Source organism: Balaenoptera ricei, chromosome 4, assembly GCF_028023285.1.
Source record: "Balaenoptera ricei isolate mBalRic1 chromosome 4, mBalRic1.hap2, whole genome shotgun sequence".
Classification (NCBI taxonomy): domain Eukaryota; kingdom Metazoa; phylum Chordata; class Mammalia; order Artiodactyla; family Balaenopteridae; genus Balaenoptera; species Balaenoptera ricei.
The window spans coordinates 105762459-105789746 of record NC_082642.1 but is presented as its reverse complement, the minus strand read 5'-3'; the positions used below and the strand labels follow the sequence as shown (position 1 = coordinate 105789746).

Here is a 27288-nt window from a genome sequence, read left to right as displayed (position 1 = left end):
CCAGGGCGATGAACCAAGGTAAGGTTCAATGACAGGGAAGGGCTGGGTTTCTCTTTTGTTCCAGGGGAGAAAACAATGGCGAATTGGCACGTTGATCAAAAAGATCTCTGGCACGTAAGTCTAGGAAAGAGTACACATGCAAGCCAAAAATCTAGAAATTTATTCTTTTCTTTTTCCCTTTTTAAAAAATTGAAGTATAGTTGAAGTATATATATATACATATATATATATATATATTCTTTTTCAGATTCTTTTCCCATACACATAATTACAGATTATTGAGTAGAGTTCCCTGTGCTATACAGTGAGTCCTTGTTGATTATCTATTTTATATATAGTAGTGTGTATACGTTAATCCCAAACTCCTAATTTATCCCTCCCCCAGACCCTGCTTTCTGTTTGGTAAGCATAAGTTTGTTTTCTATGTCTGCATGTCTGTTTCTGTTTTGTAAATATGTTCATTTGTATCATTTTTTTAGATTCCACATATAAGCGATCTCATAAGATATTTGTCTTTCTCTGTCTGCCTTACTTCACTTAGTATGATAATCTCTAGGTCCATACATGTTATTGCAAATGGCATTATTTCATTCTTTTTTTATGGCTGAGTAATACTCCGTTGTATATATGTAGAAGTTGATTCTTTCAAATCTGCTCTTGCCTGCCTACTTGTTGGAAAGTCTGTCTGGCCACCATTCTAGTTGGTGGGCTTCATAAGGACATGTGTGTTATTTCATCTCTCTGTACCTCCTGTCCAAGCAAAGTGTTTGGCATAGAGTCATTATCTTTTTGTTAAATACTGAGGGACCTAGGGGCTGGAGTGTCTATCTCAGTTTGTCCCATTCTGCACATATTTTTCCTAATCTTTCCTGAGATGGCATAACTGGAATGTGGGAAACATTTTCTGGCTAGAGGAGTCCCAGGCCATGGATGATAATATCAAAAATATAAACACAGAAAAATGCAAAAATTGTTTTTGTTACCCAAGAAGCAGAGTTGTGAACAAATGAAAGGGACAGTTTGAGTCAGGTTTCCTATTTGGGATCATGGTTTCATTACAGTCACAATTAGGTTTTCATTCTCCTCCCTCTCAGGTCAGGCGGCAGCAGCAGGCAGTGGTCCAATCTACTGGGTTGCACTGGTAGTGGCATGTAGTTTCCCCCTCCCCCCGACATCCCAGGAGCCACAGCCATAGCCACAAGCACAGCCAGTGACAACCGACCCTGCATGAGCACATGAGACATAGACATCAGATCCCTTTGGTTTTGAGATGGACGAGGTCCACTCATAATCACCTTTCATCCATATGCACCCCAGAGGTAGATCTAGGTTTTGTGGGGTCTAAAATGAATTCAATTTTGAAGGTCCTCTTTAAGAAAAAAAATACAAAAACCACTAAAACAAATTTAGACATAGGGCCATGGAAGAGACCAGTGAAAGTGAGGGGCCTGGGCATTTCCATTTTCTCAGGGACATGATAAGTTTAACTCTGTGCTGTCCCTTAACAACCAACACAGGAGAACAGGGAAAGGGAGATGAAGGACAGGGGGAGTGATAGTGGCATGACCGTAACAGGACTACTGAAGAGAGGAAGGGCTGGTATATGCAGCCATGAAAGGAAGGTGGGAAGGGAAGAGGCAGAAGCCCAGAATCGCCCAGTAGAATCCTTAAAGGAAATGAGAATGGGAAGGGATCTCTGGGAACCAAGAATTATGACTCAGCCCCAGGATAATACAACTGTGAGATGGGGGGAGGTGTAGGTGCTGGGAGATGGACAGGGGAGGGCATGGAGCATCGTACCTGCCATTCTTCCCCATAGTTACTCACCTGCAGGGCAGAAAGACAGTTTGCCTGAGTTCACGACACTGAAACATGAGATCCTCTTTGCTGGGGCAGAGGGATTGAGCTATGAGTAGGAGAGAAGAAGGCATATTACCAATAATCTCTGTCTCTCATAATCCCCTTTGAAATTCGCTTCTACCTCAGCAGTGTAACTGTGTCCATAATCAAGCTACTCACTAACTTTTAAGGTTTATGATCCGGGTTACTCTCCCATCCTCTCCCCCGATCGCCCGACCCCAGTCAGTTATCTAGACCAGTGAGAGCATCCTTTATCTTTTTATCCACAATGGCGTCTAAGGAGCACTGAGCACTCCCTGGGATTGTCATCTGGAGGAGGAGGAGGAGGATGAGAAGGAAGCAAAAGTTCCGCTTCATTTTGTAGGAAGGCAACGTCCTGGGTTCTGGAAGGAAAGATGGAAAGAAAATGAGATCTCAGAGTTCCAGTGTGGTTGGGAAGGAAGGAAGAAGAGAACATGGAGTCTCCAGAGAGGACAGATGGAGGAATGTCAGTGTCAGGATGGAGGAGCCTGGAGCTCTCTAAGCAGTTTGGAGAATCCGGGACCACAGCTGCAGGGCAGACTCACTCACCGAAAAAGTCAGAAAAGTTCTGCAAAGACAGGTCAGGCAAGGATGTTTTATACCCCGTGATATTGACCTGGGCACCCCTTAACACACAAGCCTGCACCCACGTACAAACACACTTCCTGGTAAATTTTCAAAGAACTCCTGCTGGGGCGTGGCACACAAATGTGATAAACTTCAGTGTGCCCAAGAAAAGCAATAACTGCCTTTATGTTGGTTCTCTGCCAAATAGAGTCCTCCTGCCTTTCTGTTCTTCCCTTTCCTTTCTTCTTGACAACCTGATAAGGCCAGCATCTGGGCCTTTTGTTGTGCAGCCCACATTAGAGGTCTCTTGTTTGATCCTTCTTTGGGAAGAGGTAACTTTATGTTGAGTGAGGGCCTTACTTGTCACCTGTTTAGACATCATTTTATTGTCCTTGGCTAATCCCATCTGTAGGAAAGTAAGAGAAAACCTGCTTAATGCTGGTTTATAAACAAAGAAGTTTATTATTTACTTAACCAGAAACATGGTGCTTGATTCCAGGGTTCTTTTGGAAGCTCAGCAGACTCATCACCAGCCTGATCTTTTCCTCTTTTTCTCTACCGTCCTCAGTTCATTGGCTCTTTCATCCCTGATCTTCTCATGGTCATAAGGTGGCAGGCATCACGTATTTAACCAAGACCCTGAGAAGGAAGGAAGGATTAGGGTTAGGCCATTCTCTTTAGAGGCTTTGCATTTTCATTTTAGAAGTAAGATTTTCACCTAGAAGATCAACCAGATTTCCCCTTGCACTTCATTGTTCAGTTCTGGGTCACCTGACCTCCCTTCCCACCACGTGTGGCTGTGAAATTGAATAGGGCTCCACAATCTCTTATCCAAGATCGCTGGACCAAGATGTGTTTCAGAACTCAAAATTTTTCAGGTTTTAGAAGGTAAGAGAGTGCAAATTCTGTAGATTACGCTATACGTATTACCAAGGAGGTCTGGGGCAACATCCTCTAATGAAACAAATTAATATGTCTGCTGCAATCATGTGTGAATATTCACAAAACTTGGGGTAAAGACCATAAATAGCCTGACACCAGGCCATATCAGGTTTTGCTACCAAATGAGTTATTCTCAAACTTAGGAAAACATTTTTAGGCTTTTAGAGCCTTTTGGATTTTAGAAGAGTGAGTAAAGGATTGAGGACTCTTCTATGGCCAGGAGTGGTAGGAGTGCTATGATTCATCCTCCAGGACGGGGCACGTGGTCACCATGATTGAATCCTGTGATTCAAGAACAAGATGAAGAAGGAGAGAATGGCTGTTGGATGACCACTGGTGGAGGCAGTCAGGTGGAGAAGCCTGGCTCTGCTTCCGCTGGGCCAGCCTCACCACCTCTTCCCTCGAGATGCCCTCCAGTGAACAGCTATTTCTTCTTATCTCTCTCTCAGGCAGCTTTGAGAATGGGGCTCAGTGATGGCAGCAAAAGGCAAGGATGCTTCCTTATTACCAGATAGGAGTTTGAGGAAAGGAAAGAGTGACAGAGAGCAAGAAAGAGCACAGGCTTAGATTTGGTGTAGAAGTTGGGTAGATTAATTCATGTGTTACTTCAGGGACTATTTATAGAGCTTCTCTGTATCAACTCTAGCTCTGGTGACTCAGCAGTGGGCAATGTAGACAATGTCTTTATCCTCTTGAGACGACTTTCTAATATGGGAGCTAAATATGTAATATGTCAGATGTTGGAAAATGCCTTGAAGAAAGAGAAATCAACTTCAACCAGTCTCAAAAGATGAATCCTATATAGATCTTGATTCAAACAAAAAACTCATTAAAAAATTAGAGGGCTAGGGAAATATGAGTATTGACTGAATATTTGCTGATATTTATGAATTGTTATTTTAGGTATCATAATGATATTGTGATCATTTTAAGTGGTTTGACCTTTTAGGGATGCACACTGACATATTTACAGAAGAAATCGCATGATGTCAGGGATTCACTTCAAAATAATCTATAGGGAAGGAGAAACCTGTGGATATAAATGAATAAGCTTAGGCATGCATTGATTAGTATTGAAGTTGGGTATTGATATTATTCTATTTCTGAATATGCTTGAAATTTTCTATGATAAAAAAACTAAAAAAGCAAAAAAAAAAGAGAAAAGAAAAGAAATCAAAACAAGGCTGTTGAGTGTGCCTCTGTGCTGTGCTGTTGTACATAATATAGTGCATTCAGGGAAGGCATCTCAGGAAAGGTAACATGTGAACAATGACCTGCAGAAGCATGGGTGAGCCATAGGAGAAGCTGGGATGAATGTTCCAGGCTGAGGGTCCAGCTGGAGCCCAAGGCAGGGAAATGGCTGTTGTGCTGAAGCAATAGTAACAAAGACAGTGTGGCTGGAGAGAATGAAGTGAGAAAAGGAAAGAGATGTCAGGTAAGAGTCTAAAACACAGCCAGGGCCAGATCATACAGCACTTGTGAGCGAACGTTAGGGCTCTGGGTTTCACTGTAAATTTGACAGGAAATTACTGGAGTGTTTTGCTCAAGGGAGTGACTTGAGATGATTTATGTTTTATAAAGCTTTCAAAGGCCACTCTTATGGAATAGAGATCGGAGGGAAAACAGGTAAACAAGGAGACCAGGCAGCAGGCTTTTGTAGAGTTCCAGGTCTCAGATGGTAGTCGGGGAAGGAGTGAGAATTGGATGGCTTTGGGTTATATAGAGAAGGTTGAGCCTCTTTAGGGTTTCCTGATGGACTGGGTGTGGGGAATAGGAGAAAGAGAGTTGTGAAAGATCAAGGTTATGTTCTGCAAGACTTGTTGAAGAGTGATGCCACTCACTAAAATGAGGACCCCTGGGGAAGAGTAGGTATGGCAAAAACATTCAATCGAATTTGATCATGATCAATTTAATATGCCTATTAGACACCCCGGTGAAGCTCTGGCACAAGGATCTGGGAATACTAGTCTGAAGTTCAGGGAAAAGGTGAGAGTCAGAGATACAAATTTGACAGTAATCAGTCCACAGGTGACATAATAGCATACATAATCTAATAAAAGAAGAGAAATCAGAATTTTTTTGAGAGAATTGGTAAAGAAAGCAATAGACTGAGAAGCAGATGCCCAGAACATTGGTTTAAAGATATGAATTGAATTGCATTGACTAGTGGGTTTGTTGGGAATGACAGGAAAAGAAAAGAGAACCCAGGATCACTAGGGTGCCCTTGGGTTAAGATGTTGTTAAAATGAGCCTTAACAACAGGGAGAGTGACCACCCCCTCTGGGCAACGCTTGTGGTCATTGGCATGCCTAGTGCATTTGACACCCAGAGGGAATTAGTAATTTTTTATTCCATTCATTTATTTTGAAGTTTCTTAAAGAATCTCTTTTAAAAGGTTAAGAAATATTTATGGATAGTCACAGAATTCATGTCTTTAACATTCAAATATGGGTCAGAATTTCCTGAAGGCTATTTGGGGCAATTTACTTCACTGTGCCTTAGTTTATTCTTCTGTATTTTTCTGACCTCTGGGTCCTCGCCAATATCTGTAAGTCCATATTTGTGTACTAATCATAGATAGGGTAATATACTTAATATTACTTAAAACAAAATACTAACCATATTACCAAATACAGGGTAATCTATTTATGTCTATTATATAAAAATCTAACATATTAGAGATATAGGATACTTTTCATTGCAAAAGATTCTTGGCTATTCAAGGTATTCACACATAAGACTATACATGAATAGTGCCCTTAAAATGGAAACAAATGTATAAAATTTATGGACAACAGAATCTGAGCTTGGAAGGAGCTCTTAGGTGTCAGGTGTCTTGAATTCCTTCTGATGCGCTACAGTCAACTAGGTCTTTGTATGCAAATCATTTAATCGCTTATGTATAAAACAGAAGACTGAATTAGGATCACTGGGCTTCTTTTCTGTTCACATACTCTAAATGAAATTTGGAAAATTATGTATTGCCTTATACCTTTTGAATTGACATTCAGAACTCTAATTCATAAGTTTAGATAGTGGCAAAATGTTTGATTTCTGGCATATTACCAGTTTAAAATAAAACACTTATTAAATTTTTACAATGAAATCTATATATCATAGAAATTTGATATCTACCACCCATTTTTAAAAATGCAGAAGTGAAGCTTGTATTAACACAGTATGATTCCACTTATGCAGGCTAAGTAGAGTGGTCAAATTCACAGAGACAGAAAGTAGAAGAGTAGTGACAGGGGCTGGCAGGAGGGGGAGATTAGGAATTGTTTAATGGGTATAGAGTTTCAGTTTGTAAGCTAAAGAGTCCTGGAGATTGGTTGCATGGCGGTGTGAATGTACTTAACACTACTGAACTGTACACTTGAAAATGGTTAAGGTGGTAAATTTTACGTTACATGTATTTTACCACAAAGTTTTAAAAATTAAAAATAGATTTTAATATGTGAAGCTTGTATTTAATAGTCAAAAATTTTACATTACTATTGGAAATTTATATTTCCATTCCCTTCCTCTACAGAACTTTTTTTAAGACTTAACAGTAATTGGATGAAATTCATAACTTAGTCTAGATTTTTTTTTTCTTGAAGTAATATTGGTCTATAACATTATGTAAGTTTCATGTGTATGACTTTACAATTCGACTTCTGAACACACTACAGCATGATCACTACCAAAAGTCTAGTTTTCATTCGTCAATGTATAGTTGACCCCTTCACCCATTTCACCCTCCCCCCACCATCCTTCCCCAGAGGGGATCATTCTTTAACACTCACATCCTTTATATAACAAAATTATTTCCAGTAATAATTATGTAAGCATCAGTAATAATCATTATTTCTTGATCCATTCTACAGTTTAAAACAACAAAAAAAAAAACCCTATTAAAAAGAGCAAATGTCAGTTTTAAAGATACTGTTTAAATTCAGTATAATATTTTTGTGTGAACTAAAATTTGCACTTACCAAACAAAAATATTATACCTCTCAGTTTGCACTCTCTGAATTTATTTTAAATTCAATTAAACTCAACATAATCATATAGAATGACCAAATTGATATAATTCAAGTTCTGTTAATTTGTCTTAACAATCACCAGGCTATCATCGCTTATTTAGATTCTACTGTTTGACTGCAGGAACGCATAGCAGGATAGGAATTGTAGACACACAAGCAAACTTGAATGTTTTTTTTAATTGTTACAAACTGACTTTAAAAACGAAGGCATATAGCTGAGGCCAAGTACAGGGGGCCCAACTGTATAACTAGAAGTAGTCTGAATTAACTTCCATGTAGAATACAATGCTTGTTAAAAGATAAGTAATAAAAATGTGCTAATTTGAAACTTACATAAAACTTTTTTGAGCTTATTAAAACTCAACAACAAGACTAACAAATAATGTTTTGGAGGAGGAGTATTTTATCATTGACATTATTTAGAATTGCCTGTATATGGTGATAATAGAAATTGAATTGACTTTTACTCAGATTTATTATTGCTTTTAAATTCTCTATAGACAATACATCCTGCTTCTTGCCTGCACCTCTACCTTTGGTAGTCACTGCATATAGTATAAAGACATTGCCTGCAATCAGTCACTGCAAGTAGAGATTCCACCTCAGCATTCCTGGAAAATATTCAGAAGGTCCTACACAGAGAAGGTAGAAGAAAGTTTTTTGTTCCTGCAAAATCCATAGACAAACTAAGGGGAGTCTTTTAATATTTTTCTCTCCTTAGAGCTACCCTCTTCCTAAGAGTGCACTCGTTTCGCAATGACCCAAAGGTGGAGGTATATTTTTAATATGTCTTATCTCCTCTCCCCATCTAATTTCCACTGATTATTTACATAAAATAAAGTAAAATAAAATGCAAAGTAAAGTTTGAATAGTTGTAGCATAGGACAGAGGTTGCAAAGAGTGGGGGCATAAATCTGAGTAAAAGTAACTGGGCAATTGGGAAAAGTAAAGAAAGGTAGGAAAGATGGGTCTGGGACAGGGTCATCTATTACAGGTTAAGCTAAGGCACAGCACTGATTTCCTACGACTTCCCTTGCACAAGGGAGCAGGGAAGTGTGGAATGTAGAACCCTAAAGGGACACAAAATAATCCATTGTGTTATAAGAAGTAAATAACAGAGCTTCTATATTTATTTATTTATTCTCATTCTTTAACATTGTCTGTTTTATATATGTTTTAGAGTAAACATAATATCTTGCTACATGTTTATAGTTTTAAAATTTCATTTAAATGTGTGCTTAATTTTAAAAAACTTATGTATCTGAAAAAATAATAGGAGACCAAGAAAACCAAGAGCCACAGGAAGTTTGCAGGTCTCTCAAGCCCAAGTTTCAGCTCTGTTTTTGGCTACAGTTGGAGAGCTCTCTGATGAGGCTTTAAGTGCTGCTATTTCATCTTGTGAATTCATATACGTTAGATACTACATGAGAAATCAGTCAAGTCTACATTAGAGGTAAAAACTTAGATGCAGATAAAAACTGAGAGGCTGACCCACCCTAAATAGAGATTAGTCATGGAATTGCTTGGAGATAGGGCAAAATATCCCTCAAAAATGGTCTTGGATTCTGCTCAACGGTTGCAGAGGTACCTGATTAAGACTGCAGAATTCTGCATCATTAAACAGGGGGAAAAATTGGTTCTGTGAAACTTGATGAGTTGATGCTTTCAATTAGCTGCGAAACCATAAAGCCTCTCTACTCATCAAAGTTCCAATCAGGTGCAAGTTGGCTCTAAGAAGAGAATTTGCATTCTGGTGGCCAAAAACAGTATCCTAAAATGGTTGGATGAATTGATTTGTCCAAAGCTGTTGTACCTTTGGATTCCAGAAACGTCTAATAAAGACAACAGTATGTTCTTGGCATTATCTATTGTCAAGTTAATTGTGGTAATGCTTGGCTAACAGATTCAGCTGTGGCCAGAGATAGAGATACTGAGTGGAGAATTACAGAGAGGGTCACTGGGGTGGGAATAATGAAAGAAGAGGGTCTAGAGAAGAGAATAGAGAAGAGGAAATCAAGCATGGTAGAGGCTAGAGGAGGTACAGGCACATGGATTTCCTGGAAGTAGACAGCATTTCTTGGAGTCATTTAAAGGTGACATAGGTCAAGTCTGCATGGTCAGATTCACTCTGGGACCATGTGCTGTGGCAGCCATCCTAGCTCAGTGCTCTCTTCCCCACTTGTTTTTCTGTCTTTCTGTCTCTGTGGGCTGCCAAAGGAGAAGCAATGGAGGACTCCAGGGCTCTGATTCAGGAAGGGGATGTGTCCCAGGAGAGATGGACAAGAGCGCTCATAAAAGACAAGAGACCTGTGGAAACTGCCCCCTGCCAGAGAGGAGGCAGTAGAAGGTAGTGGGCTGTCAAAAGGTCTTTCGTAGGATCACTCCTGCCATATTCCTAGGAGTGGATGCCTACCCATTTGACTCTCCAACTGATGCTTTTTTGATAGAGCATCTGATTGTCTGCCAGTAAAATGGGGGTTCGAGTGAGGGGAGATTCACCATAACTCAGGCAGTTTAGGAGCCATGTGCCCTTTAATTCTTTAAAGTTGTAAAAGGAGATCAGTACTGGTCAGGGACAAACTGAGAGGTCTGAGCGTGTCCATGTATCTCTATTTCTCTATTTCTAGTGATATGTACATAGAGATAGACAAAATCTAACACAAAATTGATTCACATGCATTTTAATGACATAATTATTATTGTGCTGCATGGTAACTGGTCATATATGACAAGCAGCTGACATAGATGATTAATAAATATGGCTTTCCAGAGCCTAATCAGGTTTCTGGTTTTGCTTTCTACATATTTGGCCACCTATAATAAACAACCATGTTGATTGCATTTTCTGATACCAGGTTCTGTCTGATTCCTATCATAATCATTGGATTAAATCTAACTGGTAAATCATCTTCATGTACCCAGGAATAGAACATGGGATGGAGAAACATCTGGAGAGTTTTTGACTCAGTCTACTCTTGAGATTCCTGGAATGCTGAGCTGGGTCACTGGTAGATGGGAACCAAATTTATAAAGGGGCCAAAAAGGTTACTGCGAGGAAAGGTAGAGTGCCTCCTACAATTCACTTTGAAGTTCAACCTCTTTAGAATGTTATATCTAGAATCATCCTTTTAGGACTGAGATGATTCTTTTGACTCAAAGTTTGAGAATTGAGATGGTTGTGATTGAGTTCTGCTAACACAAAAAGACACCAAGATCCCAAATGAGAGCCCATTAGGAAGGAGGAAGGAGTCTGGACCAGGTGACCTGGGCTCCAAACCAGAGATTAGAGGCTCACAATAGAAACTGGTTCTGGAAAAGCCTGTGGCTGAGCCTGGAATCCTCTTTGGTATTTATTGGTTGTGATATGATAACAAACAACTTGGGAGATTCTTGATTGGGGGTGCTGAGGTTTAAGATATGCTTCGAAACAAAGTCATGTTTCTGACTTGTTTATTCTTAGTAGTGAGACAAGCTTAATGTCACAAACCAGTTAAAGTATAACGATCTCACTGTAGACACATAGTAGGTCCATAGCCTAAATAATTAGACACCAGCAGGTGCCTCTTCCTTGCCAAGATGCATGACAACATACCTTTTGTCATATTTTTAAGGACAATCACTGAGTTTGGGTTGAAAAGTGTCAAACCTGCCATTCCCCAGATGCAGAAATGGGTGGTCCAGTCTCCCTGGTTCTCATACAGCATGTTCTTCTCATCTAGCACTACAGAGACATCCAGCCAACATTAACTTTTTAAACCTCCCTGATACATCTATGTTCATAAATTCTAGCTTTTTTTCCTGCCTCTCTCTGCCTTTTCTCTCGCGCAAATAACTTTTTCTTTCTCTTTCCCTCCCTCTCTCCACTTTCATTTTCTTTCCTTCCTTTTATCCTTCGTTTCTTCCTTCCTTCTTTCCTTTTTTTCTTTCCTTCTTCCTTCTTCTCTGCCTGACAAGACCTGGTATCTTTGACTAGTGAGCCATAGTTCTTGTTATCACTTTTAAACTGTCATGTTTATAGCTAACTACTTGTCTATAGGAAAAAGACAGGGCTTTCCATTAAGGACAGGGCTTTCCATTAAGATTTCTCCTCCATTTCCTCTCCTTGATATTTCTAGAGGGAGGGACAAGCAGTAGACTGGGTTGGTGAGGGAATGCAAATGGCTAATGAAAGTGAAGAAAATGTTTAACATTATTAATTCACAATGATATACAAATGGAAATTTCTGTGAACGTAAATTTTTACCTCTCAGATTCTCCAGGGTTAAGAAAAAGGGGAAAACAGGAATTCCTCATAGTATTCTTCTGCTGAGAACATAAAATTATTTATACATTTTTATGGGAGGTCACTTGGCAAAATATTTCAAAGTATGTACTTTTTTTGACCAAGAAATTCTACTTTATGGGCTTAATCTTAAAAAAAAAATCAGAGATATGTACAAAGATTTTTATTTTTAAAGTTCATTACATTATTATTTATAGTAGTAAAAATGTCCAAAATATTTAAATACATTAGTGCATGTTGAATACATGAGATACTAGGTACATTATGAGAAAATGTTTAGGACCTACTGTCACGTTATAAAAATCAGGGCACAAAACAGTATGCATTTTTTGACCTGATGTGAATATGTATAGAAAAATTCTGGGAGTGCATATACTGATCATACTAAAAGTCATTCTCTTGGGATGGTGGGATTAAGGGCGATTTTTAAATTTTCTTACTTATAATTATTGATGCATTCTACTTTTTCTGTAGTTATAACTTTTTAGTTTCTTACTATTTTAAAAGGTGTTTGTGGCAGATGGAGGTGAAGAGGGCTGCAACCAGCCCTCTGATTCCTGTGCATATGTCTCTTAGACTTTGCTGTGCCTCCCATCAAGAAGTGGAGTCTATTTCCCCACCTCCTAAATCTGATCTGACCCTGTGACCTGATTTGACCAGTGGATGTAGCAGAAATAATGCTGTACAACTTTTGAGGTTAGGCCATGAGAAGTCTTGAGGCTTCTATTTTTTTCCCTTGAAGAGCTGCCTTGAAACCACCATGGAAGGAAGCCAGTCTAGCCTACTGGAAGGTAAAAGGCCTCACAGAAGAGAATCAATGTCCCCCAGCCAACAACCAGGACCAGCTGCCAGACACCAGTGAAGGTATCAGGGACCTTCCAGGCCAGTCAGCTCTCCAGCTGAATGTGGCAAAATGAGTGAGCCCAGGTGAGTCCAGCAGAGGAAGCTTCCCATCAACCCCCAGAAGATGAGAAATAATAAATATTGTTGTTTCAAGCACCAATTGGAGTGTTAACTCAGAAAGAGATAATTGAAACAGCAACATAAACATTAATTTAAAAAAGGAAGTTGGGGACCTTCAAGACGGCAGAGGAGTAAGATGTAGAGATCACCTTCCTCCCCACAAATACATCAGAAATACATCTACATGTGGAACAACTCCTACAGAACACCTACTCAACACTGGCAGAAGACCTCAGACTTCCCAAAAGGCAAGAAAATCCCCATGTGCCTGGGTAGGGCAAAAGACAAAAGAAAAAACAGAGAGAAAAGAATAGGGACAGAACCTGCACCTCTGGGAGGGAACTGTGAAGGAGGAAAAGTTTCCACACACTAGGAAGCCCCTTCACTGGTGGAGACGGGGGGTGGTTGCGGGGAAGCTTCGGAGCCACGGAGGAAAGCGCAGCAACAGGGGCGCAGAGGGTAAAGTGGAGAGATTCCCACACAGAGGATAGGTGCCGACCAGCACTCACCAGCCTGAGAGGCTTGTCTGCTCACCCACCAGGGTGGGTGGGGGCTGGGAGCTGAGGCTCAGGCTTCAGAGGTCAGATCCCAGGGAGAGGACTGGGGTTGGCTCCGTGAACACAGCCTGAAGGGAGCTAGCGCGCCGCAGCTAGCTGGGAGAGAGTCCAGGAAAACGTCTGGAATTGCCTAAGAGGCAAGAGACAATTGTTTTGGGGTGCACGAGGAGAGGAGATTCAGAGCACCACCTAAACGAGCTCCAGAGATGGACACGAGCCACGGCTATCAGAGTGGACCCCAGAGACGGGCATGAGATGCTAACGCTGTTGCTGCAGCCACCAAGAAGCCTGTGTGTGAGCACAGGTCACTATCCACAGCCCTCACCCCCGGGAGCCTGTGCAGCCCACCACTGCCAGGGTCCTGTGATCCAGGGACAACTTCCCCAGGAAAACATATGGCATGCCTCAGGCTGTTGCAACATCATGGCAGCCTCTGCCGCCCGTGGGCTCACCCTGCATTCCAATTATAACTACAAAACCCCTCCCTCCTCCCAGCATGAGTGAGCAAGAGCTCCATAATCTGCCTCTGCTTTAACCCCCTCCTGTCTGGGCAGGGAACAGATGCCTGAGGTCGACCTACATGCAAAGGTGAGGCCAAAACCAAAGCTGAACCCCAGGAGCTGTGCAAACAAAGAAGAGAAAGGGAAATTTCACCGTGCAGCCTCAGGAGCAGCGGATTAAATCCCCACAGTCAACTTGATGTACCCCGCATCTGTGGAATACCTGAATAGACAACGAATCATCGCAAAATTGAAGCGGTAGACTTTGGGAACCACTGTAGACTTGGGGTTCACTGTCTGCAACTGATTTGTTTCTGATTTTTATGTTTATCTTAGTATAGTTTTTAGTACTTGTTATCATTGGTGGATTTGTTTATTGATTTGGTGGTTCTCTTCTTTTTTAAAAATTATTACTTTTTAATTTTTTTATTATAATATTTCTTTTTATTTGAATAATTTTTAAAATTATTATTATTTTCTTTCTTTTTTTGCCCTTTTCTTCTGAGCCGTGTGGCTGACAGGGTCTTGGTGCTTCATCCTGGTGTCAGGTCTGAGCCTCTGAGATAGGAAAGCTGAGTTCAGGACATTGGACCACCAGAGACCTCCCAGCCCCATGTAATATCAGTCAGCAAGAGCTCTCCCAGATCTCCATCTCAACATTAACACCCAGCTCCACGCAAGGGCCAGCAAGCTCCAGTGCTGGACGCCCCATGTCAAACAACTAGCAGGACAGGAACACAACCCCTCCCATTAGCAGAGAGGCTGCCTATAATCATAATAAGGTCACAGACACCCCAAAACAAACCAGCGGATGTGGTCCTGCCCACCAGAAAGACAACATCCAGCCCCACCCACCAGAACACAGGAACCAGTCCCCTCCACCAGGAAGCCTACACAAGCCACAGAATCAACCTCACCCACTGGGGGCAGACACCACAAACAATGAACCTGCAGCCTGCAAAAAGGAGACCCCAAACACAGTAAGTTAAATAAACTGAGAAGACAGAGAAATACAGCAGATGAAGGAGCAAGGTAAAAACCCACCAGACCAAACAAACGAAGAGGAAGTAGGCAGCCTACCTGAGAAAGAATTCAGAGCAATGATAGTAAAGATGATCCAAAATCTTGGAAATAGAATGGAGAAAATACAAGAAACATTTAACAAGGACCTAGAAGAACTAAAGAGCAAACAAACAATGACGAACAACACAATAAATGAAATTAAAAATTCTCTAGAAGGAATCAGTAGCAGAATAACTGAGGCAGAAGAACAGATAAGTGCCCTGGAAGATAAAATAGTGGAAATAACAACCACAGACAGAATAAAGAAAAAAGAATGAAAAGAATTGAGGACAGTCTCAGAGACCTCAGGGACAACATTAAACACACCAACATTCGAATTATAGGGGTCCCAGAAGAAAAGAAAAAGAAAGGGTCTGAGAAAATATTTGAAGAGATTATAGTTGAAAACTTCCCTAAGATGGGAAGGGAAATAGTCAATCAAGTCCAGGAAACACAGAGAGTCCCATACAGGATAAATGTAAGGAGAAACACGCCAAGACATATATTAATCAAACTATCAAAAATTAAATACGAATAAAAAATATTAAAAGTGGCAAGGGAAAAGGAACAAATAACATATAAGGGAATCCCCATAAGGTTAACCGCTGATCTTTCAGCAGAAACTTTGTAAGCCAGAAGGGAGTGGCATGACATATTTAAGTGATGAAAGGGAAAACCCTACAACCAAGATTACTCTACCCAGCAAGGATCTCATTCAGATTTGATGGAGAAATTAAAACCTTTACAGACAAAAAAAGGTTAGGAGAATTCAGCACCACCAAACCAGGTTTGCAACAAATGGTAAAAGAACTTCTCTAGGCAGGAAACACAAGAAAAGGAAAAGACCTACAAAAACAAACCCATAACAATTAAGAAAATGGTAATAGGACCATACATATCAATAATTTCCTTAAATGTAAATGGATTAAATGCTCCAACCAAAAGACATAGACTGGCTGAATGGATACAAAACAAGACCCATATATAGGCTGTGTCTAAGAGACCCACTTCAGACCTAGGGACACATACAGACCGAAAGTGAGGGGATGGAAAAAGGTATTCCATGCAAATGGAAATCAAAAGAAAGCTGGAGTAGCAATTTTCATATCAGACAAAATAGACTTTAAAATAAAGACTATTACAAGAGACAAAGAAGGACACTACATAAGGATCAAGTGTTCAATCCAAGAAGAAGATATAACAATTGTAATTATATATGCACACAAAATAGGAGCACCTCAATACATAAGGCAAATGCTAACAGCCATATAAAGCAAAATCGACAGTAACACAATCATAGTAGGGGACTTTAACACCCCACTTTCACCAATGGACAGATCATCCAAAATGAAAATAAATAAGGAAACACAAGCTTTAAATGATACATTAAACAAGATGGACTTAATTGATATTCATAGGACATTCCATCCAAAAACAACAGAATACACTATCTTCTCAAGTGCTCAAGGAACATTCTCCAGGATAGATCATATCTTGGGTCACAAATCAAGCATCAGAAAAATATAAGAAAATTGAAATTGTATCAAGTATCTTTTCCGACCACAACTCTATGAGACTGGATATCAATTACAGGAAAAAAATCTGCAAAAATACAAACACATAGAGGCTAAACAGTATGCTACTAAATAACCAATAGATCACTGAAGAAATCAAAGAGGAAATCAAAAAATACCTAGAAGCAAACGACAATGAAAACACGATGACCCAAAACCTATGGGATGCAGCAAAAGCAGTTCTAAGAGGGAAGTTTATAGCAACACAATCCTACCTCAAGAAAGAAGAAAAATCTCAAACAACCTAACCTTACATCTAAAGCAATTAGAGAAAGAAGAACAAAAAATATCCCAAAGTTAGCAGAAGGAAAGAAATCATAAAGATCAGATCAGAAATAAACGAAAAAGAAATGAAGGAAATAATAGCAAAGATCAATAAAACTAAAAGCTGGTTCTTTGAGAAGATAAAGAAAGTTGATAAACCATTAGTCAGACGCATCAAGAAAAGAAAGGGAGAAGACTCAAATCAACAGATTTATAAATGAAAAAGGAGAAGGAACAACTGACACTGCAGAAATACAAAGGATCATGAGAGATTACTACAAGCAACTATATGCCAATAAAAGGACAACCTGGAAGAAATGCACTAATTCTTACAAAAGCACAAATTTCTTATACTGAACCAGGAAGAAACAGAAAACATAAACAGCCCAATCACAAGCACTGAAATTGAGATTGTGGTTAAAAATCTTCCAGCAAACAAAAGCCCAGGACCAGATGGCTTCACAGACGATTTCTACCAAGCATTTAGAGAAGAGCTAACACCTATCCTTCTCAAACTCTTCCAAAATATAGCAGAGGGAGGAACACTCTCAAATGCATTCTATGAGACCACCATCACCCTGATACCAAAGCCAGACAAAGATGTCACAAAAAAAGAAAACTACAGGCCAATATCACTGATGAACATAGATGCAATAATCCTCAACAAAATATTAGCAAACAGACTGCAAAAGCACATTAAAAGGATCATACAACATGATCAAGTGGGGTTTATCCCAGGAATGCAAGGATTCTTCAATATATGCAAACTACTCAATGTGATAAACCATATTAATGAACTGAAGGATAAAAACCATATGATAATCTCAATAGATGCAGAAAAAGCTTTTGAGAAAATTCAACACCCACATATGAAAAAACAACTCTCCAGAAAGTAGGCATAGAGGGAACCTACCTCAAAATAATAAAGGCCATATATGACAAACCCACAGCCAACATCATTCTCAATGGTGAAAAATGAAACCATTTCCTCTAAGATCAGGAACAAGACAAGGTTGCCCACTCTCACCACTATTATTCAACATAGTTTTGGAAGTTTTAGCCACAGCAATCAGAGACGAAAAAGACACAAAAGGAATCCAAATCAGAAAAGAAGTAAAGCCGTCACTATTTGCAGATGACATGATACTATACATAGAGAATTCTAAAGATGCTACCAGAAAACCAGAGTTAATCAATGAATTTGGTAAAGTAGAAGGATATAAAGTTAATACACAGAAATCTTTTGCATTCCTATACACTAATGATGAAAAATCTGAAAGAGAAATTAAGGAAACACTCCCATTTAACACTGCAACAAAAAGAATTAAAATTTCTAGGAATAAACCTACCTTAGGAGACAAAAGACCTGTATGTAGAAAACTATAAGACACTGATGAGAGAAATTAAAGATGATACAAAGAGATGGAGAGTTATACCATGTTCTTGGATTGGAAGAATCAACATTGTGAAAATGACTATACTACCCAAAGCAATCTACAGAGTCAATGCAATCCCTATCAAACTACCAATGGCATTTTCCACAGAACTAGAACAAAAAATTTCACAATTTGTATGGAAACACAAAAGACCCCAAATAGCCAAAGTAATCTTGATAAAGAAAAACAGAGCTGGAGGAATCAGGCTCCCTAACTGCAGACTATACTACAAAGCTACAGTAATCAAGACAGTATGCCACTGGCATAAAAACAGAAATATAGATCAGTGGAACAGGATAGAAAGCCCAGATATAAACCCACCTACGTATGGTCACCTTATCTTTATAAAGGAGGCAAGACTATACAATGGAGAAAAGACAGCCTTCTCAGTAAGTGGTGCTGGGAAAACTGGACAGCTACATGTAAAAGAATGAAATTAGAACACTCCTTAACATCATACACAAAAATAAACTCAAAATGGGTTAAAGACATAAATATAAGGCCAGACACTATAAAACTCTTAGAGGAAAACATAGGCAGAACACTCTATGACATACATCACAGCAAGATCCTTTTTGACCCACCTCCTAGAGAAATGGAAATAAAAACAGAAATAAACAAATGGGACCTAATGAAACTTAAAAGCTTTTGCACAGCAAAGGAAATCATAAACAAGACAAAAAGACAACCCTCAGAATGGGAGAAAATATTTGCAAATGAAGCAACTGACAAAGGGTTAATCTCCAAAATATACAAGCAGCTCATGCAGCTCAATATCAATAAAACAAACAGCCCAATCCAAAAATGGTCAGAAGACCTAAATAGACATTTCTCCAAAGAAGGTATCCAGGTTGCCAACAAACACATGAAGGGATGCTCAACATCACTAATCATTAGAGAAATGTAAATCAAAACTACAATGAGGTATCACCTCACACCAGTCAGAATGGCTATCATCAAAAAATCTACAAACAGTAAATGCTGGAGAGGGTGTGGAGAAAAGGGGATCCTTTTGCACTGTTGGTGGGAATGTAAATTGATACAGCCACTATGGAGAACAGTATGGAAGTTCCTTAAAAAACTAAAAATAGCACTATCATATGACCCAGCAATCCCACTACTGGTCATATACCCTGATAAAACCATAATTCAAAAAGAGACATGCAGCACAATGTTCATTGCAGCTCTAATTACAATAACCAGGACATGGAAGCAACCTAAGTGTCTATCAACAGATGAATGGATAAAGAAGATATGGCACATATATACAATGCAATATTACTCAGCCATAAAAAGAAACGAAATTGAGTTATTTGTAGTGACGTGGATGGACCTAGAGTCTGTCATACAGAGTGAAGTAAGTCAGAAAGAGAGAAACAAATACCATATGCTAACACATATATATATGGAATATAAAAAAAAAATGGTTCTGATGAACCTAGGGGCAGGACAGGAATAAAGACACAGACATAGAGAATGGACTTGAGGACACGGGGAGGGGGAAGGGTAAGCTGGGACAAAGTGAGAGAGTAGCATTGACATATATACACTACCAAATGTCAAATAGATAGCTAGTGGGAAGCAGCCGCATAGCACAGGGAGATCAGCTCGGTGCTTTGCGTCCACCTACAGGGGTGGGATAGGGAGAGATGCAGGGAGACGGAAGAGGGAGGGGATATGGGGATATATGTATATGTATAGCTGATTCACTTTGTTATACAGCAGAAACTAACACACCATTGTAAAGCAATTATACTCCAATAAAGATGTTAAAAAAAAGGAAGTCATAGGCTGGCTATGGTTGTCAATAGCTTCCAAGGAGCTTGAAAATATTACCTCAGATGTTTTTTATATGGAAGCTTCGTGACAGTCGTGGTACAGTTTATGTTTTGGAAAATTGTCTGGTAAGAAGAGACAATGGTGGTCTACAATGGATCAGCAAATAGGAGTGAGTATGCTTTTGTGTGTGTGCAGCTTTTCCTCATTGGAAGAGCACGATTCCTCCCAAGTATCTGTGGATGGCTCAGAACAGACCCCCGCTGGCTGTCAGCAGAGTCCTTGGATCCTCCTTCCTAGGGGTGCTGCGGGACGGAGCGCCCAGCCACATTCTCTTGTCTCCTTCAGAGCTTTCTTACCTCTGGGACCTCCAGGGGTACAGTAAAGGGAGGGCTCCCTACTATTTTTGAAGATATTCTCAAAACCTTTATTTCTTGTCCAGCCAAATGAGAAAATTTTTAGGAATACTGAGCAGAAATGGTACAAAGACCTCTGTTAACTGTTTCCTCTGAAGTCTGTTTGGGGAAATTTCCAAGATATCTTCCCAACACTCCACCCCCTAGTGATCCAGGTATCATTATGGGAATGAAAACTTGAGGATGAGGCCCACGAGTCTGTGTTTCAGATGTCAGCCTGAGTTCAGCACCAGATGTCAGCCCGAGTTCAGCACCAGAGGGTTAGAAATACCAGGGCCCTTGGAGATGAACAAATTCTACCCCATTGTTCAAAAGACAACTCAGTCGAAGACTAAGACAATTGTGGCTTACCTCGGGTCACAAATGAGTGACCTTGTAGGCACAGAGCTGGGAGTAAACCCAGGTCTCTCTGTTCCTCCTCATTGCAACTTATACGATGTTGTCCCACTTCTTCGAGCCCAAATGAAATCTGAGAGGTGGGATAAAACGCGTGGCCTTTGCTAATTTTAGGTACATTTCACATTTCAGTGGGATCATTGGTCGTAAAAGATGGAGGTCCAGAAAGTTATGCAGCCAAAAATTTTTATGCAATGCTGTAAATATAACCATAAAATAAAATTGCAAAGGGATTTCTTTCTCTGGATGCAAGACTGCCTGAGACCAGCAGAGAATGAAGCTGCACGGCTTCGGTTTCACAGGTTGTGTTCTCAGCAAAATGTTTCCAAAGCCAGATGTCTGGCGAAGGATGTTGGCTCTCTCCTCTCCTACTGGGTAACTGATATTTATTATAAAACTAAACAGGAGCATATGGGGCTTGGGGAAAAGAATTCTGACAACTGCTAGTTTCAATGTTCAATTTTTCTCAGTTCGTCTCCCCCAAGCATAATCCTCATGGATGTCACATTCACTGACGTACTCCTCTGTGATCAGCCTCCATTATTATCATTTTGTCTCTTCCATGCCAAGCCCTGCCCAAGAGCTCTGAGCCAGTTATGAGGCTTCAAAGCTGTGTCAGCAAATATAAGGACTATGAACTACTGTCACCTGCCCAAACCTGGCAGTCCTGTCTATAGACCAGAGTCTAGGAGTTGGTTCTCCTCTGAGGGGGCCCCTCCTTCTTCCTTGGTATTAAGAATTTCCAGCCCAGAATTAAGGGAAGAATTTAAACCACTGGCTCTTTCTGAAGCTTTCTGATGCCAACCAAGACATCTGGGATGTGACCTCACCACTCCCTGTGGCATCAAGTTTGGCACAAGACTCCATGATGTTTGAGATTTCTTTAGTCCTGACAGCCTCCAATTTTTGTGGGCCCTCTGAGTTGTCACTCATCTCACTCTTTTGCCAGCCAGCAAGATAACAGTTCACGCTTGCATAAATCTGGCAAGGGCCCAGGATATTTGGGCGAGGGGGTGCTGCCACTCTTTGTTGGTATGGAGCCCTATCCACTTGCTCTTTGTGGGGTCTGGCCTGGAGATCTGGGGCTAGGGTTGGGGGGTCTGGGCAATATGTAGATCAAGAGCTGGCAACCTGCTAACCTAACCTAACCCTAGCTTTCAGAGAGATTTTTCATCAAGGTCAAGGGCACACATGGCATTTAGAGCAGGAGTCCGAACCCAAAAAGGCAACAGTTGAGCAGACCCTGGGACAAAGTGAGTGGTAAAAGCAAGACTGGGAGAAAAGGATGAAGATCTAATAACATAAAGGAGCAAATTTCTGTTAAGGAGCTTGGTTTGCACCATATTTTGAAAAAAATTAAACTAGCTCACATTTAACCCCAGGGTATTTCACATTCAAATACAGATTTCCATCTCCTCTTGAAGCACCTTGTGGGTCTGGAGCCCAAATAAGGGAAGACAATCCCATCCAGAGCTTTCTTTCCAACCACTTAACTTATCCCAAAGGAAAATGCTCATTTCAGGTTTGCATTTCTTGGTTCTTGTTTTCCATTTTCTTCACAAAGCATTGAGTGGAGTACATCGGACACATATTATCCTTTCCTCTGAGGTTTCTCCTGAGGAATGGTTCATTATTTAAACAAAGGACTAGTACTTGAGAAACAGAATTCTATCTGACATTTCTGATGCTGCTTCTATTTCATGCTATGGTTTTGCTCCCCAAATCCTTCCTCCAAATCACACACTTGAGCCTGCTCTTGGTGGAGAAATAATGTATAAAAACCCATGTTTGACCTTAGTGTCACCATTGCAGGGAACCAGAACAGGTTTTCGAAACAATTTTTTTTAAAGGACCCCTTTTAAACATCCCTTACACTTCCATGATAGTTGTCATACTCTCCAGTATCCAGTAAGAAAATATTTTCATATTCATTTATCAAAAGAAATATTTTATTGAGAGACTATTAAGGGTGCAGGATACGGGCTGCCAAAAAAATAAACATAGTCTCTGCCTTCATAGATATTATAGTCTAGTGAGGGATAAAAACGTTAACTATTAAACAGTGATTCACAGAAATAACTGTATATTCACCACTTGTTAAGGGTTAGGATGAAAAAGTAGAGAGGAATCTCCCCTGTGGAAATGACATTTATGTGACTTGAAGATGAGCAGAACTTAGCCTGGGGTGGAAAGCTAAATGCAAAGAAGCAGCCCCTGACACAAAGAGGTTTCCAAACTGGTACAGGCCAAACTGGGGTGGGAGGGAAAACTCACTCAGATGTAACTCAACTGGTTAGAAAACCATTTGATGGAACTGGATTTTACATACCACAGCAAAGGGCCTATTTGGTTCTTTTAGAGTACTCAGAAAAGGTACAGGATCTGCTTGAGATTTCATCCTGACATGGAGAAAATAGACACAGAAATGAAGGTCTGAAAGTCCACGGGAGAAAGAATAGAATTGCATGATGATTTTAGCCTGTCAGGTCCTGCTCATTCACTAAAAGAATTAGGAAAGATTCTGTTTGTTAAATATCTGCATTTAGGAAGCATTCCCTGGGTACCACGTGGAGAACGGCTTAGAGGGGAACAAGGGTACTTTCAGGGAGACCCTTAGGAGGATGAGTAACCTTGGGGAAAGATGTTGAAGTCTGAAGGAGGGTGACAGCAGGAGGGTTGAAAGAAGTGCAGACATGTGAGATGTAAACAGTAATACATAATAACAAAAACTGCTTAGGAATTTAGTGATACCTTTAAGAGTTTGTGTTTATTCTATCGTTATCCTTACATATTTGAAAAACAGTAAAACACTTTGTGGTATTTTGAGTCCTCTGAGCTGCAGCTGCCAACATGGGATTAAACTCACCAGGATTTTAGTAGGGGAAAGGCCCCAGGAAAGGAAATAGGGAGGCGGCCAGGAGCGGGGTTGGGGGGCGGGGGCTGTGATTTGCAATGCATCTCTGACCCGGGGTGAAGGAGGGAGAGAGAGAGAGAGAGATAGGCGGCATCCTCACAGGCAGGGTAGGTGTCAAGGGGTCTTTGAACTGAAGCTGGCCCAGCAAGGAGCCGGGTCTCCCAGGACTGGGTCTGGGAGACCCAGACCTTCATCTCCTCACTGCGCTCAGTCTGCTGGGAGGAGCCCGTGGGAGGCTCAGCCTGAACCCCAGGCACTGATGAATTTCCGTTAGCGAATGGGGTTCTCCCTCCATTCCACTCCTTGGAGGAGTAGGTCTACGAGGGCATTCTCGGGGCTGCCACACCCTTAAACAGGTGCATTTTATTCATTCAGGCTACAGGTAGACCCTGAGGTTCTTAGGGAACCAGGATCTCTACAGTAACTCTGACGTCTCTCCTAATGCAGTAACTCAGAGACTCACAGGTGGGAGATACGGAAGCAGAGTAGGTACATCTCATGGTTTCCCACATTTGTCTTTCCCAGGTTTCTCTTCACTTAACACCTCTACACATTCTCCTCTTGTCCTATAAATCCCTCTCACTTCTAGTACATCAAATTCACAAAACTTCCTCTTTGTACGAAAAAGTTTTTTCCTAATTTTCCATTCTCCAGCATACTTTCTCATCACTCTCCTCCCACCCCGACCCTTCCTCTCTGCCTTGCCACTGTGTAGTCTTGTATCTCTCAGTCTCTCTCCCTGGCTGCTGAAATTGTTGGATAACATTAAACAAACAAACAAAAAAACCATGCGGCTCCATCTACTAAATAGTGAAGGTGAATGACTTCTACTGACCTTCCTGGAGCTCTTTAGTCGTTTCTTCTTGATAAGTTATGGCATGTCCCTCAAGACTGCCCTAAATTCCCTGCAGTCTCCTCAAATCCCAAAATAACCTTTGATTCTACCTCAGGAGCTGACATCACTTCCTACTCTCCTTGCTGTGAGACAAGGGGTACTTAACTTCTCAGGATCTTAGTTTCCTTATCACCATGATGGGGAAATAATGGTTCAAGGGCTGTGATGAGGATCAAGTGGGCTATTTGTGCAAAATTATGGCAGTTTGTTAGTTATTATTACATCTATTAATAAATTATATTATTGCATTATTTTCCTCTTCTGAATCACATTTCAGTAAGCCAAGTATTGGTTAATAGGCTGTTGGGCCTGAGTGGACTTATTTTGAAGATAGAGAAACAAACTCTTTGCATTGTCAAGGTGGTTAGTTTGGTTTGAAAGGTGAAGCTTCACCATGTTTTCTTATTCTAGTATGTCTCTAAGACTAACATAATTAATAAATCACACCCAAACTCGTACCGAAATAATAACCTCATACCCAAAGACAGTCTCTCTTTCCAAAAATTATTGCTAAAATGAAATGTTTCTGGTCTTTACATTCATGTGGTGTAAACAGTAGGAGAGTCTAGTCGCATATTTAACTTTCAGCGTTCCTCTATGCTCACATATTGTTTACTTTGTGTTTTTTAAAAACAAACTTCATTATTCAGTGTTGGAAATGACAACCATTAAGCTGATTCCTACTTCAGTTTTTCAGCTGTTGCTCTAGTCACCTTAAAAATTAGCTTTTTGTCTTACGGGTGAAACTCCCTAATTAAAACCAGACTCTCCTCATTTGGTCTTATTCTTCCGTGCTTCTCTCAGACACATTTTTCTTCTATTTATAGTTTCTACATTGTCATGAGGAAAGAGCAGCAAACACATACAGGGAAAGGGAAAATATTGATAAGGTCATTCACTCCCCTTCTCAGTCTGCTTCCTGGGTTTGAATTTGAGTTTTAAATTCGAGCTCACCTGTTTAGTTCCATTCTAGGTCTCAGCCCTGCAGTCAGAAATAACGTGTTTTTGTTGATTGATGCCTTTATTAGTTTGCTCAGGCTGCCATAACAAAGTACTTAAACAACAAAAATGATTTCTCACAGTTTTGAAGGCCAGATGTCTGCGATGAAGGAGTTGGAAAGGTTGTTTCTTCTGAGGTTTCTCTCCTTGGCTTGTAGATGGCCGTCTTCTCCCTCTGTCTTCACATGCTCTTCCCTCTGGATATGTCTGTGTCCTGATCTCCTCTTCTCATAAGGACACCAGTCATACTGGCTTAGGGCCCATCCATATAATCTAATTTTACCTTAATTTCCTCTTTCAAGGCCCTATCTCCAAAATAGTCACATTCTGAGGTCCTGGGGGTTAGGACTTCAACATATGAATTCAGCCCATGATACCTATTGGAGGAAAGCAGGAGGAAATGTGTTTTTATTAAAAATTCATAGTTGCTATTTTTTTAACATCCTTATTGGAGTATAATTGCTTTACAATGGTGTGTTAGTTTCTGCTGTATAACAAAGTGTATCAGCTATACACATACATATATCCCCCCATATCTCCTCCCTCTTGCATCTCCCTCCCAACCTCCCTATTCCACCCCTGTAGGTGGTCACAAAGCACAGAGCTGATCTCCCTGTGCTATGCAGCTGCTTCCCACCAGCTATCTATTTGACATTTGGTAGTGTATATATGTCAATGCTACTCTCTCACTTTGTCCCAGCTTACCCTTCCCCCTCCCCGTGTCCTCAAGTCCATTCTCTACGTCTGCACCTTTATTCCTGTCCTGACCCTAGGTTCATCAGAACCTTTTTTTTTTTTTTTAAAGATTCCATATATATGTGTTAGCATCCGGTATTTGTTTTTCTCTTTCTGACTTACTTCACTCTGTATGACAGACTCTAGGTCCATCCATCTCACTACAAATAGTTCAATTTCATTTCTTTTTATGGCTGAGTAATATTCCATTGTATATATGTGCCGCATCTTCTTTATCCATTCATCTGTCGATGGAGTATGTAACATGTTGAATGAAGCATCTTTTTTCATAATGTACTGTGATAAAAGTTTAATGAGATGCTTTAATAAAAATATATAAAGGTTTGTTTTGAATGCAGAAGAAGGACAGCAAAAATAGCAGAAAAGCTGGCTGTCCAAAGGGGGTACAATGTTGCTTGGGATGGAAAAATAAATTTGAAGACTTTTATTTGCTGACATAAACATTCTTTCACTGCTATTTCAAGTCTTAGAAGATAAAATAATGAACTATTTATGCTGAATAATTAGTGTCCTTTAAATTTCAACCCAGGCAGCACTTGTAAGGGATACAGGGATACTGACAAAGAGATAGGGTGTTAGGGAGCCCTCTACTGCAATTGGTATCCTCAAAAACTGAAAAAGATTCCAAATTAGTTTCAAATGATCTCACATCCTTTCACTGTGGGAAAGACTTTTCTGACTGCTTAAAAGGAATAAACATTAGCAAGACCTCTGAATGTCAAGTTCAATGTTTGCCTCCTCTCCTAGAAAAACATTTTGGTATCTCTGTCCCTGACTGGGATATCATCAACTTTGCATCTCTTATTTGACCGAGTATCACACAGTCCTCTTGAGGATTGTTATTAAAACATTTAATTCATAAAATCACAGAATCTTTAAAAAAAAAAGGAAGGATATTGAAGATTTAGGCCAATCCTCTCCTGGATTTAAATTATTCACGAGTAGAGTTTTTAAAAGATCAGATGGCGCTCTCTCAGCACCTAGTCACATTTACCATTGTGTTTGTACTACAATTCAACTTGTTCTGGAATATCTTGGTCTGATCACATTGCCCTGCATAAACCTAAAAAGCCTCTTTAA

General features: G+C 40.2%; 1 protein-coding gene across 1 annotated transcript; it reads right to left on the bottom strand.

The window, feature by feature from the left end:
• Positions 1–1090: 1090 nt before the first annotated feature.
• RETNLB (resistin like beta) lies at positions 1091–25757 on the bottom strand. The gene is given in 6 exon segments (XM_059922180.1): positions 1091–1168; positions 1171–1223; positions 1828–1908; positions 2091–2243; positions 2924–3087; positions 25534–25757. Coding segments are annotated over 5 exon segments (417 nt in total). The 5' UTR covers positions 2976–3087; positions 25534–25757.
• Positions 25758–27288: the final 1531 nt, after the last annotated feature.